Source organism: Eumetopias jubatus, unplaced genomic scaffold (assembly GCF_037043125.1).
Source record: "Eumetopias jubatus isolate StellerSeaLion01/CBP00866 unplaced genomic scaffold, mEumJub1_p1.0 scaffold_7, whole genome shotgun sequence".
Classification (NCBI taxonomy): Eukaryota; Metazoa; Chordata; class Mammalia; order Carnivora; family Otariidae; genus Eumetopias; species Eumetopias jubatus.
The window spans coordinates 139,206,130-139,220,793 of NW_028274813.1; the positions used below are offsets into that span (position 1 = coordinate 139,206,130).

Here is a 14,664-nt window from a genome sequence, read left to right on the forward strand (position 1 = left end):
TCCCTCAGCCTCTTCCCTTTGGAAAGAGGCACAGGCCAGGTTCCCAAGTAGCCTAGCGTGGGGGCTTACACAATGACCAAAGGGTCAATTCCTCGCCTCTCTCTTGGGGCACCGATGATCACTTCCTAGGGTCCTCCGGTGATAGTTCACTGTGAAAGTGTCTTCAAAGGAGAAATGTGAGCAGGCTGTCATCTTTGCTCATACATGGGCAATTCCAAATAGTGAGTTCGGAACCTTGCTTTTTGGACCGAAGGTGTCTTTGGAAAGCTCCTGTCACCTGAGCTGCCCGGCACTGGGAGCGATCACTACACCTCACCGCGCGCCCTGCGAGGTAGGTTGTCCGGTGCCCATCCTAGGACCCCTGCGGCTTTGACGACAGTGTGAATGTTGCTTGAGCGGGGGGAGGGGGGAGCGGGGGGGCGTGGGGCGTGGGAGGAGGTTTTGCTTATGAGATGGAGCTGTGTATTCCTAAAGGGCCACCGCGGCCACCAGAGCGAGTCAGCGGGCGGCACAGTGCCTCCTGTCCTCCCGGGACTCGGGAAGGGAAGCAGGTGCGTGCCCGCAGCAAGCCGCCGCCGCCGCCCCACTCCCGGGCTGCGGGTTTGCTTCTAAACCCTGGGTGGTACCGACCGCACGCGTGTGACCGCTAACGAGGAAGAGGTCAGTCGCTGGGTTGGGGGCGGGGGGCCGAGAAAAAAAAGCAAAAAAAAAAAAAAAAGGTAAAACACTCCCTTCTAAAAACAAAGGGCTGCAAATTTCTTTATTTCTCTTATTGAGGAACAAAAATACTCTTGCAATGGCTATTGAGTTTCCACAGGTACGAGGCAGATGCTAGCTAGCACACCCACTTCCAACAGTATGACTTGTTTCCTATCCGTCTACTACCTGAGTGGCGTCAGTGTAGGTTCAGGCACCATTAGGAACGTTTGACCAAACACGTACACAGCACTGACAGAGGAGTCGCCGGCCTTCCGGTTGACCAGGGAATGTAAAAAAGACACCGACAGAATGGAAAAGAAATCCTTTATGGTAAAAGCTGGCGCGCGCGGCGCACTCAGGGCCGGGCCCCGCGCGCCTCGCGCCGCCGCCGCAGCTCCTCGCGGTAGCAGTACGAGCAGTAGTGCTCGGTCTCGGCGCGCCCGTAGAACGCGCAGTTCTCGCGCTGGCAGCGCCGCTGCGCCAGCCCCGGGCCGCCGCGGCCGCACTCACCGTTCGAGCGGGCGGCGGGCGCGTCGGCGTCGGCGAACTCCAGGCCGTCGCGCGCGGCGCCGAAGCCGTTGGTGTAGGTCTGCGACTTGTGCTCGGCGGGGCCCGCGGCCCCCGCCGCGCCGGGTAGGGCGGCGGGGACGGCGCGCGCCAGCGACTCGACCGTGTTGACGGTGCGTAGGGCGGCGGCGCGCGCCGGGCTGTAGCTCTGCGACGACAGCGAGCGGTTCTGCTGCGGGTACGTGGCGCACGGCCGCAGCGCGCCCACGGCCGGCGCGCACGCGTCGTCCCGCGCGCCCGCGGCCTGCACGTGGATGACGCTCTGGCGCGCTGGCGCCGGCGGGCTGCGGCCGGGGAGCGGTCCGCTGGCGCCCGCGCGCCGCGCGCCCCCACCGCCGCCGCCGCCGCCCGGGGAAGCCGCGCCGCCCGCCGCCGCCGCCGCCCGCGCCGCCCGCGTGCCCGCCGCCGGCCCGGGGCTCGGGCGCTCCTTGAGCTTGAGCACCAGCTGCGTGGGCGGCCCGGCCGGCGGGCCCGGCGAGGCGCGCTCGGCGCCCGGCGCGCCCTCGGTCTCTGGCCTGCGCGGCGGCCGCTTGGCCGTGGAGGCGGCGGCGGCCGCGGCGGCGTCGCGGCGCCGCTGCTCCTGCTCGGCGCTGAAGCGCTCCTGCGCGCTGGTCAGGTAGTAGCCTATCATCTCCTCGTGGAACTGGTGCCGGTGGCTGGTGAGCAGCAGGCCGGCGAAGATGAACTTGCGCTCGCCCTGCATGGCGGCGCGCAGGATGTTGAGGCTCAGCTTCACGTCCGTGCTGTACTTCCAGGCGTCGCCCCGCGGCCCGCCGCCCTTTTCGGCCGGCGACGCCCCGGCCGCCTTGTCCGTGGGCGACGGCGTGGTCTTCTCCGACGGCGACGTGCTCGCTGACGCGCCCGACTCTTCCTTGCTGCCCTTGCGCGACTTGGTCTTCTTCTCCTTGCCGCGCTCGGGTGCGTCGCCGTTCTTGCCGTTGGCGGAGTTAGCACGGCCCATCTTGCCGTGCACCAGGCCGCCCAGGCCGCCCATGTTTTTCTTTAGCTTGATGCCCAGCGTCTTGCTGAAGCTGCCCAGCTTGTTGGCCACAGAGTCCGCGCGGGTCTTGTCCTTCTCCTTGCGCTGCTTCTCCTTCTCCTTGTCCTTGCCGTTCTTGCCATTATTGCTGTTGGAATTGCTGCACACCGAGTCCCGGTCCGAGTCCAGGGAGTCGGCCAGGGATTGCACGTCCTCCCCCACTGAGGCTGTTGGGGATTCCGGTTGTGCCAGAGGGGCCTGTAGCGGGAGAGGGAGGTCAGGGAAGGAAGGAGGTTAGAGATGAGCCCTCCCCACGTGGGACCAACAAAGGCAGACCACCCCAGCTCCCAGGCTGCTATACTGGGGCCCTGGGGTCTCACTGCCCCAATCCAGGATGCCTTTTTGGTGAGCTAAGGTTGCTGGCAGCCTGGAACCCCGAGGCGGGGAGCTTGGGCAAGGTGCAGATACCCACCTGGCTCTGAGCTCCAGAGCCTCTGTACATTTTAGACTTAACCGTGCCCAGACTCCAACCTTCTAACCTGGGCTAGGCGGGTCTATGACCAGACACAGGTCCCGGCTGTCCTCTAGAGCGAGAGGCCTTCTGGTAAGGGTCACACTTCACCTGCATCTATAGGTGTCTGTCCTACAAAGGTGTCTCACCTATTTGTTCCAGGCAGGGGACAGACATCTTGCCCTCACGTTGCAACAAAAATACTCTTAGTTCTGGGGATGACCATTTTACTCTAGGGGTTCCTTTCTCAGATTGACAGTGGGAGTGTTAAACTGAGGATTCTGAAATAGGACCTGGACTTAGCAGAAAAGATGTTACCATTCCCAGAAAAAGGGGACCTAGGGTGTGAGGAGGGAACTTCTCTGTGAACACCTTGGACAAGGCCCACTATCAGCCAGTAAGGAGGGCAAGGCCAGTGTGGAACGTGGTCAGGACCGTGGGGTAGGTGGAGAGCCTGAGAAAGGCGACGAGTGGAACCTACTGCTGCCTTGTGGAGGTTCCTGCTTGAGGGAGAATTCAGACAGCATCATTGGGTGAACACCAGGGACCTCATACTAGAAGCCGAGTGGCAGGAACTGGTGCTCACCCCTAAATGGGCTTTTCCTGGCCTCTAGGGGAAGAGCCTGGGAGAAGGCCCCATTGTTCTGTCATTTTATTTTTGTCCCTTCCCTCCCCAGGCAGGTCCAGGAGAGGGGTCCAAGAGAGGGGTCCAAGAGACCTCTTGCAGCCAAGTCCCCAGAAGCAAGCAGAAGCCAGCCCTCACCACCTACCAGTCTGAAATTCCTTCCTTCCTCTTCCCACCCTGTCCTGGGTCTGGAAGGAGGTAGAGGTCTCAAAATGGTTTGTCAATGACACTGAGGGGCAGAAGCTCAGGGGTTTGGCCCAGGAAAGGGGGGTGTGCTTGGTGCTGGCAGTGCCCATTGGTGGGAGCCCAGTGAGTAAGGAGCCCTGGCTGAAATGTCCTCAGGCTGGAAGGGTCGTTGCCAGGCCCTGAATCTGACATGGGGGCCACCATGGCTTGGCAAGGAGTCCTGCTCAGTGCAGTGGAGAGCTGTGTCCCAGCCCAAGAGCCTCCTGATTCTAGATCGAGAGCTGCTACCTTCACACCATGTGTGTGTGCGAGGAAAGAACACCCCAGCAACACTGGCATCATCCAGGCAGTTGACAGGTCACTGTGGAGGTTAAGAGGCAGAACTCTGGAGCCAGGCTGCCACCAACTGCCCCTTGTGTCCTCAGTAAAATGGGATATCAGTACCTGCCCCCAGGAGCCCTATGAAGATTAAATACAGGTAAAGGCTGGTGTATGAAAACATCCTGAGCAGTGCCTGGCATAGCCCCGCGACTGACTTGGCCAGGCACCGCCCTACTGCCTTCCTCCGGTCACTCCTTTGATATTGCTTATGAGCCCCATGGCATGGCCAATGGCCAAGGCTACTGGTGTCTGAGGGGGGCTTTTTGTTTTTACAGTCCCTTTCACTGAGGGTTCACTATTGAGATAAAAACATCAATCACTTAAAGTGAATCCTTAGCATCCGAAGCAGGGACAGAGCAGACTCTCCCTGGGAGGGGGGGGCGCGTGGGGGCGGGCAGCCCCTGTTCTCACCGCCCTCCCAGAGGACGGAGGAGGAGGAGAGAAGGAGGGGGCGATGAGGAATTGCGCTCCCGGTTCCCTGACTTTTCCAAGGACCCACACAGTTTATAATTAATTCGCTCCGCTGCAGCACATCGTGTTCCGATCTCGGCAGAGATAGTTTTGTGTTGTGACTTGCCTACGGTTTGTTTTTTGAGTGGGTGTGTTTATTCCTCTCCTTCTGGAGAAAAATAAAGGGACCAAAAGAAAAAAAAAATCCCCAACAACCATCTCCTAGCCGGAGCGCGCGCCTACATAGAGCACGCAAGCACGCGTGCACACACGCGCCAGCTAAATCCGAGCCACTTCTGGCCAGAGCCCGGGCGGGTGGGCGGCCGGGCGGGCGCCGGGGAGCCCAGCCCCCGCCCGCGCCGGCGGCGAGTGAGCGGCCAGGACCCAACCAGCTGGTCGGGGCCGGGCGCACGCCAGGCTCACCCGGGTCTCGGAGGGGATCCGGATCCACGTCACATTCATGTAGCTGTGCAGAAGGTTCAGCTTGGCTTCGAGCGACAGGATCAGGCTGGTGAGAGAAGAACACCAAGTGAAACGCGCCACAGCGGGCCCGCTCTCGCCCGCACGCACCCCGCCCGCACGCCCGCCAGCTGTCCCAGGGGGAGGAAAACGCCGGGAAACCGGGCGACCGCCGCCCTTTAGGGCGTTGGGGGAGGGGCGCGGGGGAGGGGCTCACTGGGCCAGCCGGGCGTTATCGTTGTCGTCTTTCCCCCACTCCCAGTCCTTCCCGGGGTCCACTGCAAAGTGCAGAGGCAGCAGCTTGTGCTCCGAATCCGTCAGGGGGATCACGGCTGGAACAGAAGAGAGAGAAGCGGTGCCAGGTGGCCACGGGCGGGCCGAGAGGCTCCAGGCCCCAGCAGCCCCCAGGGAGGCCAGGAAAGGGAGTCCCAAGCCCTCCTAAATTAAGGAAACCGAACGGAGACGAACACAGACCATCTGTGCCAGCAGGAGCGTTAAGACCACAGGTGTCAAAACCACTACTGATAGTTTAGAATACTTGGTATTTAATTGTGGACGTGGAAGAGCGGCTGGAGACATCACCGGCACTCTGCTAACGACTTGGGGCTGTCAGAAGGCAGGTACCGCGGTTGGGCAGCAGACAAAAAAGGCTGTGGCTGTTTCTGTAATTTCGGAGGAAGGACCCAAGCCGGGCTCTTGGTCACCTCACGGTGTGCAAATTAGGCAAGGGCGGGCTGCCTGCCCATCTGCTCCTTTGTGAGCTCATTCAATAATTCTGCATCCGTTCGGGGAGGGGGCTGGGTGGGAGCTCCCACAGGGAGCTCACGGGTAACAACAACAAAATCTCATCATCTCAGGTGGTGTTAAGTACCCTGAAAAGTAAACAGCAGACTCGTGGGGAGCTACTGCAAGCCCTTCTAGGGCGGGTCGGGGCGGCTTCCGAGGAAGTAACGTGTAGGCGGGAACTGCAGCGAGGAGAGACCTCACCCAGGGACCCATTCACCACAAACACTCCTGAGGGAAACTCCCACCTGGGAGTTTCTTGGCCCATCTCAGAAAGGCTGGGGCGGAGTGGGGTGTTCACAGGGTTTGCCTGGATCTGCTAGAAGCTTCCGAGCTGCTCTGGGACCCAGTGCCCAGTGAGAACAGAACAGCTTGAACAGCTTGCTCCTCCCCTGGGTTTACCCTACCTCCGCCTCCTCACTCTGCCCCTCCCTCCTCCCCGCCCCTTGGTGGCCATGAGCCTGGTGTCATTTCCCATGATTCATGGCAAGGGTGTCACGGCAAGAACAAAAAGGCAAAAAGGCAAATAGGTAAATAAAATCTATGACTGAATACCATTAAAAGTGGACTTTCTAATAAAAAATTGCACACGCCCACTCACTGCTGCCCTCCAGTGTTGCTAAGGAGAAAATATGAGCACAAATAATCCTCTACTCCCATATAAAGGAAACACTACTTTGCTGGGGCGGGGGGTGGTGTTTCTGTTTAAAGTGGCTGGGGACTGGCAGTACTGTGCTCTGCTTTGGTTGGTCAAGGGCAACTGGGTTCTGTCTTGACATGGCCATCCCCTCCCAGGGCTGAGCTGCAGGGTAGTCACACTCAGGGAGGAGGGCTGCAGGGCTGGTTCAGGACCTGCCTCCATTGGGCCATGCCCAGAAGCCTGTCCAACAATTCCACAACCCAACACAAAGGCAGAGAGAGAGTTGGCCTGGCTTCCCATCCACTGGGAAGGGGTGGGGATGGCAGTGAATCCTTCTGTTGACACTTGCTAGGGCAGCACAGCTCCCTGGGGTGCTTGATAAAGCACTGATTCCAGGCCCCTGTCCAGATGGCCAAACAAGAGTGTCCAGGAAAAGGAGCCAAGGACTATATTTTAATTAAGCATCCTCTGTAGTTTTTAAAATCATGCAAATTTGGAAAATATTGTCCTAGAGCAGTAATCTGTTTGAAATAATGACTGTGGGTACAACTTGGGCAATTTGGGAATGGCTGTCCACTCCCTTCCCAGGGGAGGGGTGCTATTGGGAGGTGTCTGCCCAGCACGGCTACACTCCCTAGCCCCCAGCACTTAACAGGTGCCTGGTTGCACAGAGGGCATGAGAGCAGAAGCACCGTGGGAGTTGCTGGGCAGTGTGGTTAGGTGTGGGCAGCCTTCTCCCCACACCCCTCCCCATCCTCCTGTATGCTGAAAACATGGCAGGGGTGAGCTTCTGACTCCCCCAGTTGGAGAAGATCTGCTTGCCAATCAGGAACACCTGTTTTAGACTTTATTTGCATGAGAACCAAACTTTTCTCACTATGATTTTGGTTTGTTTGTTCCAGGTAAACCAACTAAAGTAGTACAGATCTACATGCCCCTCAGCCTCAATTCCCTACCATGGGGCTCCTGGGAATTTTTATCCTCAATGGTTGGATTGGAACTGACTCCCTGGGCTGCCCCCTGCTGAGCAGAAGGTTGGACTCATCTGAAGTTGCTACAGCCTGACCACCTAGCAGGGTCTTGGCAGCCTCTCAGCACGAATATTAGTGGGGTAGGGGGTCAGGTACTCGGAGAGGTTCTTGGGACATTGCAACACAAAAGGCATCTTCTCTGCAGAGGGTACAGCTATGTGGGCGAGGGCCAGGGCTGGAGGGACCGAGAGCCCAATCCGTAGCTGAACAGTCCAGGAAGGCCTTGAGAACAGGCCCTACCTGCAAGCATTAGCTGCTTTGGATGCCTCTGCTTCCCACTTTACACATTGACTTTTCCCAATTGGAAACCTGGCCTCACCCTGTGAGACATGTAATGATGTGACGGCTTGCCCTCTGGTGGCAATGTCAGGAACAGCAAGTGCTTTTCAAAATAAGCCTGCAAGTTCTTTCTTTCCTTGAAAATGATCTCCTATCTTTTAACCTGAAAACATACAGACACCATCTCAAACCAGCCTGGACATACTTTCAGTACTCATTTTCCAAAAATGAATGGACATTTCTGGTTTCTGTTTCCAGGAGAGTGTGGTGCTATCATTACAACAATAACAACAAGCTAGACAAACTGCAGATACACAACTTTCCTTTAACCCATTAGAGAGCAGAAGTCACATGGCAACTAGCTAACCCCAAATCTAAGGACAGCTGGGTGAATAAAGGAGAAATAGACATGACTTCCCCTGGGGCAGATTCAGCTGGACTGCAGTAAAAAGAATTCAGCTAAAAATGGTTAATAAATTGGTAAAGGAAGAATGTAGCCTAGTGAAAGAATATCTAGAACCCTGGAGGCTACAGATACAAGGGAAATTCAAATGTACTTGTAGACCCCTTTCCATGGGACCCAACCTGGTGCTCATAAGGTTGGCAAGAATTCGGAGAAAGTGTCTTTCATAGATCTTTCTCTCCTATCTATACTAAAGAACAAAAGCTTAAGTTGGGAGGGCAGGGCAACAAACACTGTTGGCCTTAGGGCACTGGGGTCTTTCCCCAGTAAAGCTAGAGGTGGAAGTAGGAAATAAGAAAAAAATAAAAAAACCCTTTTTTTCCCTGGGGGAGGGGCAGGAACACATGCTGAGCCCAGAACTACAGCTGGCGGAGGTCACTCCCTTTTCAAGATCCAAGGACACAATACCTTCCTAAGACAGAAGCTTAATTAGAATAACAAAAACATCACCCTTCCTGCTCCCATTTTCACAGCCAGGCTAACAAGCTGCAAGTAATAGAGGAAGAGGGACAAGAATTTGAAGAAAGGGTGAAGCAGACAGCGAGGAAAACCTTCTGGCAAAATACAACATATCACTAGTGAAATCTGAAGGCTGAGTGCACTAAGGGTAACCAAAGCAGCAATGAAACCAAAACCAACCTCAAGTCCTGACTGGATTGATGTAAACCCCACACTAAAGACCTAGCAAAAGGTAAGGCACACTTAGTTCCAAGAATCAAAACGATGTACCTCAGTCTTTACTGTCCTACTCAAGATGTCTGGCTTTCAACAGAAAACTGCTAGCATAAGAAAAGACAAGAACCTCCCCTCCCCCAACATGTTGACAAGAGACAAAGCATTTGACAGAACCAGACTCAGATATGACACAGGTATTGAAACTCTCAGACATGGAATTTAGAATAATTGATAAATAAGTTGAATACTCTAATAGAAAAGGGGGATACCATGCAAGACTTAATGATTAATTTCTCTCCAGCAGAGAGAATCAATTTACAAGAAAGAATCAAATGGAAATACTAGAAATGAAAAAACACAGTAAGAGAGATGAAGAATGACTTCAAGGGGCTGATCAGTACACTTTACACAACTGAGAAAAGAGTCTGTGAACAAGATGGGTCAATAGAAGTTACCCAAATTGAAACACAGAAAGAAAAAAAAGAGTTGGGCGGGGGGAGACACAACAGAATACCCAAGACGTGTGGGGCAATACCAGACAGCCTAAGATCTGTGTAAGTACAATCCCAGAGAGAACCCAAGACAAGGGATATTTAAAGAAATAATGGCTGACAAACATTTCCACTGTGAATGACAAATACCACCATAGAGCCAAGAAGCTAAGGAAAAACCAAGCAGGAAAACAATACCACCACCAGCACCACCAAAAATATCCCTATACTTAGCATATTTAAACTGTTTAAAACCCAAGGCAAAAATCATAAAGGCAGCAAGAGGAAAAAGACACATTACATACAAACAAAGATAAGAAACACAGCAGACTTTTCATGATAAAACAGGTAAGCCAGAAGACATTAGAGTGACATCTTTAAAGCACTGAAATAAAAAACTGCTAATCCATAATTCTATACCCAGAAAAAATATCTCTGAAACATGAAGGAGACATACTTTCTCAAACAAAAATAAAAAAATTAATTGCCTACAGAACTGCACTAAAAAAGATGTATATATATTGCACTAGGAAATATTAAAAGAAATTGGAAATTGTTTAAGGGGAAGGAATATGCTACCAGTAGAAACTTGGATTTTACATAACAAAATGAAAAGTAAAAGAAGTGGAATAAATGATATGAAAATAAAATTCATTTTCCTTCCTTTCAATTGTTCTAAGAGACTAAGGTAAAGAGAGATGCAGTGTATTATGTATTTATAGCATATGTAAAAGTAAAATGCTTGATGGTAATGGCACAAAGGATGGGAGGGAGGGATTGGGAATAAACTGTCATAAGATCCTTATACAATACATGAAGTAGGATATTACTTGAAAATAGAACCTAATTAATTAAAGATATTTATTGTAAACTCTAGGGAAATCACTAATAATGAAAAATAGAGGCATAGTAAGTCAATAGTGGAGATAAAAAGGAGCCATTAAGAAACTCATTTAACCCAAAACTCACTTATCCAACCATATGATTATTACCATTAAATGTCAATAGTCAAAAAATACCAATAGAAAAGCAAAATTGTCAGAATGGATAAAAAAAGCAATACTCAATTCTACTGACTACAAGAAATTCATTTTAAATATAAAGACAGAAAAACTAATGATGTACTATATGTTGGCTAATTGACTTTAAATAAAAAAACAAAAAAATGAAAAATAAATAAATATGAAGACACAGGTAGGTTAAAAGATATTCACTAAGTATAAAAAGGCTAGGGTGACTCTGTTAATGTCAGATGAAGTAGACTCCAGAACCAGGACTGTTACCAAAGATACAGAGAAACATTATGTAATGATATAGGATCAGTTCTCCAAGAAAACATCACAGTCCTACATGTGTGCATGCTCTTAATGACAGAGCTTCAGAGTACTAAAAGCAAATACTAACAAAAATGAAAGGAGAAACTGACAAATCCATTATGGTTGGAGACTTCATCATTTTTCTCTTAGTAATTGACAGAATAAGTAGATAGAATATCAGCAAGGATGCAGAAGACCTGAACATCATCAGAGAACTTGAAAGAATTGACATTTATAGAATGCAACAAGAGCAGAACACATTATTTTTAAGGGTACATAAAATATTCACCAAGATAGAACACATTCTTTGCCCACCTTACAAATTTAAAAGAATAGAAATCATAAAAAGTTTGTTCTCAGACCATTAGTAAATAAAACTATAAACATATAACAGAAGATATTTGGAGACTCCTCAACTATTTGGAACTTAAACAACATGCTTCTAAATAATCCACGGGTCAAAGAGGAAGTCTCAAAGGAAATTACAAAAATAGTTTGAATACAATGAAATGGAAATACAACATATCAAAATTTGTGTGATGTAACTAATTTGTGCTTAGGGGAAAATTTATGGCACTAAAATGCTTATATTAGATAAGAAGAAAAGTCCCCAGTTTGTAATCCAAATTTCTGCTTTAAGAAGCTAAAAAAAAAAGCAAATTAAACTCAAGGTGGGGCGGAGGGAAATAATAAAGATTAGAGCAGAAATCAATGAAACTAAAAAGAGAAATAGACAAATCAGCGAAATCAAAAGCTGTTTCTTGGAAAAGACACACGAAAAACAACAGATTATCCAAATTCATATTTTAAGAAGTTAGGATAAATGGGAGAGTAGGCTTTTAAATGATTTTAAGCTGTTAATTTTCCTGCTAGTCAGTACACGTTTATCATACCTTAAGACCACATTCTAGAATGTTGAACTCTTCATTGTTAGCTGACTGTAGATTTAAATGCAGTTGTAAGAAATAATGCAGAGGTATCTGTGCACCCATCCCCGAGGTGCCTCCAAGTTAACATCCTGCATAACTGGAGTACAATATCACAGCCAGGATATGGACCTTGGTACACTCCATTTCTCTGCAATTGTCTTTCTCTACAATTCAGATTGTATAAATTTTCCATGCATTCATTTGTGTGTGTGTGTATGTGTATTTGGTTCTATGCAATTTTATCACATGTGTAGATTTGTGTAATGCTCTCAATCAAGATACAGAATGATTGCATCACTGCAAGGGTCCCTCGTGCTACCCTTTTATGAACACACCCACTTCCTTTCAGCACTTCATTCCTGTCCCTAATCCTTGTTCACCACTGTGATGGATGATTTTATATGTCAACTTGACTGGGCTAAGGGGTGCCCAGATAGCTAGTAAAACATATTTAGGGTATTTCTGGAGGAGATTAGGATTTGAATTGGTAGACTGAGAAAAGAAGATCATCCTCACCAATGTGAACAGGCATCATCCAATCCATTCAGGACTCAGAACAAAAAGTGGAGGATGTAGGAATTTGCTCTTTTTCTTGAGCTGGGATATCCAGCTTCTCCTGCCCTTGGACATTGATGCTACTAGGTTCTTGGGCCTTCAGACTGCAATGGGAAATTGTACCATTGGCCCCCATTCTTGGGCCTTTGGACTCAGAACTGAAATACACCCCTGGCTTTCCTGGTTCTCCAGCTTGCAGATGGCAGGCAGATGGTGAGACTTCTTGGCCTCCAGAATTGTGTGAGCCAATTCCTAAAATAAATCTCTTCTTATATATATATCTGTGTATATCCTGCTGGTTCTGCTTCTCTGGAGATCCATGACTAACAGAACCACTCATCTGTACTCCATCTTTATCGTTTGGCCATTTCAAGGATGCTACATAACTGGAATCATATAGTATGTAATCTTTTGGAATTGACTTTTTTAATTCACCATAATTCCTTTGAGATCCACCCAAGTCATTGCCTGTTATCATATTCATTTCTCTGTACTGCTGAGCAGGATTCCATGGTATGGATGTACCATAATTTCTTTAACCATTCACACAGGAAAGACATTTTTTTTTTTTTTTTCCAGGAAACACATTTGGGTTGTTTCCAGTTTTGGGCTATTACCAATAAAGCTACTACAAACATTTGGTATACGCTTTTGTGTGATCATAAATTTTCATTTCTTTGGGATACAATTATTTTTTCTTCTATGTCTGGGTCATATGGTAAGTGATATGTAGTCACATAAGAAACTGCCAAACTGTTTTCTAGAGTTTTACATCCCTACCAGCAACATATGAGAGATTTGGTTGCTTCACATCCTCTCCAGCATTTGTTATTATCACTTTTTAAAACTTTAGTCATTCTGATAGGTGTGTAGTGATATCTCATTGTGGTTCTAATGCTGAACATCCTTCAGTGTGCTTATTTGCCATCTGTATCTCCTTTTCAGTGATGTCTGTTCATGGCTTTTCCCCATTTTTTAATTTGGGTTGTTTGTTATTTTTTATTGTTGAACTTTGATAGTTCACTGTATACTTTAGATACAAATCCTTTGTTGATATGGGGTTTTAAAATAGTTTCTCCCACTCTATAGCTTGTCTTTTCACTTCTTAATAGTTGTTGTTTTGTTCATTTGTGTTGTTTTGTTTTTTTTGTTGTTGTTGTTGAACAGAGGTCCAATTCATCAGTTTTTCCTTTTTTTGGATCATGCTTTTGTGTCATGGCTAAGAGCTCTTTGCCTAGCCCTGGGTCCTGGGGATATTTTCTTTGAAGTTTTATAGTTGTACATTTTATATTTATTCTATGATTCATTTTGAGTTAATTTTTGTATTATTAAGACTTAGATTCAGGTTCATATTTTTGCCTATGGATAAGTACCAGGCACTATGTCAGGAGCTCTATATTCATTACTTAAAATTCTTTCACCAGTTAAAGGATTCTTGTTCCAATTTTCCAGAAGAGGAAATGAAGGCTCTGGTACATGAATCACTTGCCCATGCCAAAGTTAAAGTTGTGATTTAAATGTAGGTCTGCCTTACTCCACAATGTACAGGTTTTTTTTTTTTTTTTTCTATTATGTCACACTGCCTTTCTCTGAATTACCTAAAGTTAGTTCATTGGGAAAATCTAATCTTATTCATTCTTTATTCATTCAACATTTATTAAATACCTCTCAGGTGTCTTGATGCTACAGACACAAAAATGAGTAAGATATCATGTCTGGCTTCAAGATGTTCAGGATCTGAATGATGAAGAACAGGGACCCTCCAAAAAGCAATCTTTGTTGTCCCCTTTCTCTCCCTGCTCCCAACTCCCACCACAGCCACAGCTCTGCTCTCTGTCTGTGAACAGTCTCTGGTTAGCCTGATGTAGAGTCCCTGGGTGGACAAAGACTTTGCATTCTTGTACCTCTGGGAAAAATCAGACCCACTTCATTAGGATTTGCTTCATGAAACTTTGATCTGCAAAGCAATGGCAGTCCTTTACCTCTGACTACTACAAGGGAAGGGGTTAGTTCCTGGTGGATGAGCCACCCATAGCCTCACACTCCAAACTGCCCACTGGTTTCTGATGGGGCAAAGGTTTCTTTCCTACAGAACTTTTCCCCAGTAAAATGTCCCCTGAAGAAACTCTCTTAGTGGCTGGACCTCAGGTTACCACGAAGTTGTCCATCTTCTCTGGTCATATGTGGTACCACCAGGGACTCTAATCCTGGGGAGCAGGCTGCCCCTAGTGTTGCCTGTTCAGGCCCTTGGTGGATGGTGCTGGGTCACTGTGAGCACACCATGCTGTGTCTGTCCCCTCCAGTTTAGCCTGGCCACACTGCTGCTATCATTATACAGTTCAGGTTCTTGGCACATTAAGTACCCCTGAAGGCTTTCTATGAAAATCAAATGGATTCTTGGAAGGCAAGCTGAACTATGTGTACGTAGGAGGCACTGGCAGACCACAGGTGGGGCAGTGGGAACAGCCTGTCCCAATGGGGAGGGTTTCTAGCACCAATATTGTTTAGAATTGTAGGCCATGGTGATGATGCCAAGCATTCCAACTTTGAGTTGGTTTTTTTATGGGTTTTAAAATTCTCTCTAGACAGTGCCCCTCCTTACTGTATACCCTGGGACTGGGTGCTCCCACTGACCCATCCTGGTA

At 49.0% G+C, this 14,664-nt stretch overlaps 1 protein-coding gene across 2 annotated transcripts in view; it reads right to left on the reverse strand.

Moving 5' to 3' along the window:
• Window positions 1–754: 754 nt before the first annotated feature.
• Window positions 755–14,664, reverse strand: part of OTUD7A (OTU deubiquitinase 7A) — a 161,715-nt gene continuing 147,805 nt past the window's right edge. For both annotated transcript variants that reach the window (XM_088024970.1, XM_088024969.1), the window contains exons 9-11: window positions 5,075–5,189; window positions 4,822–4,906; window positions 755–2,503 (exon numbers count right to left, since the gene is read on the reverse strand). In XM_088024970.1, coding sequence (XP_087881096.1) covers window positions 1,055–2,503; window positions 4,822–4,906; window positions 5,075–5,189 — 1,649 coding nt within the window. In that variant the 3' untranslated portion in view covers window positions 755–1,054. The remainder of the gene's footprint in view (window positions 2,504–4,821; window positions 4,907–5,074; window positions 5,190–14,664) is intronic.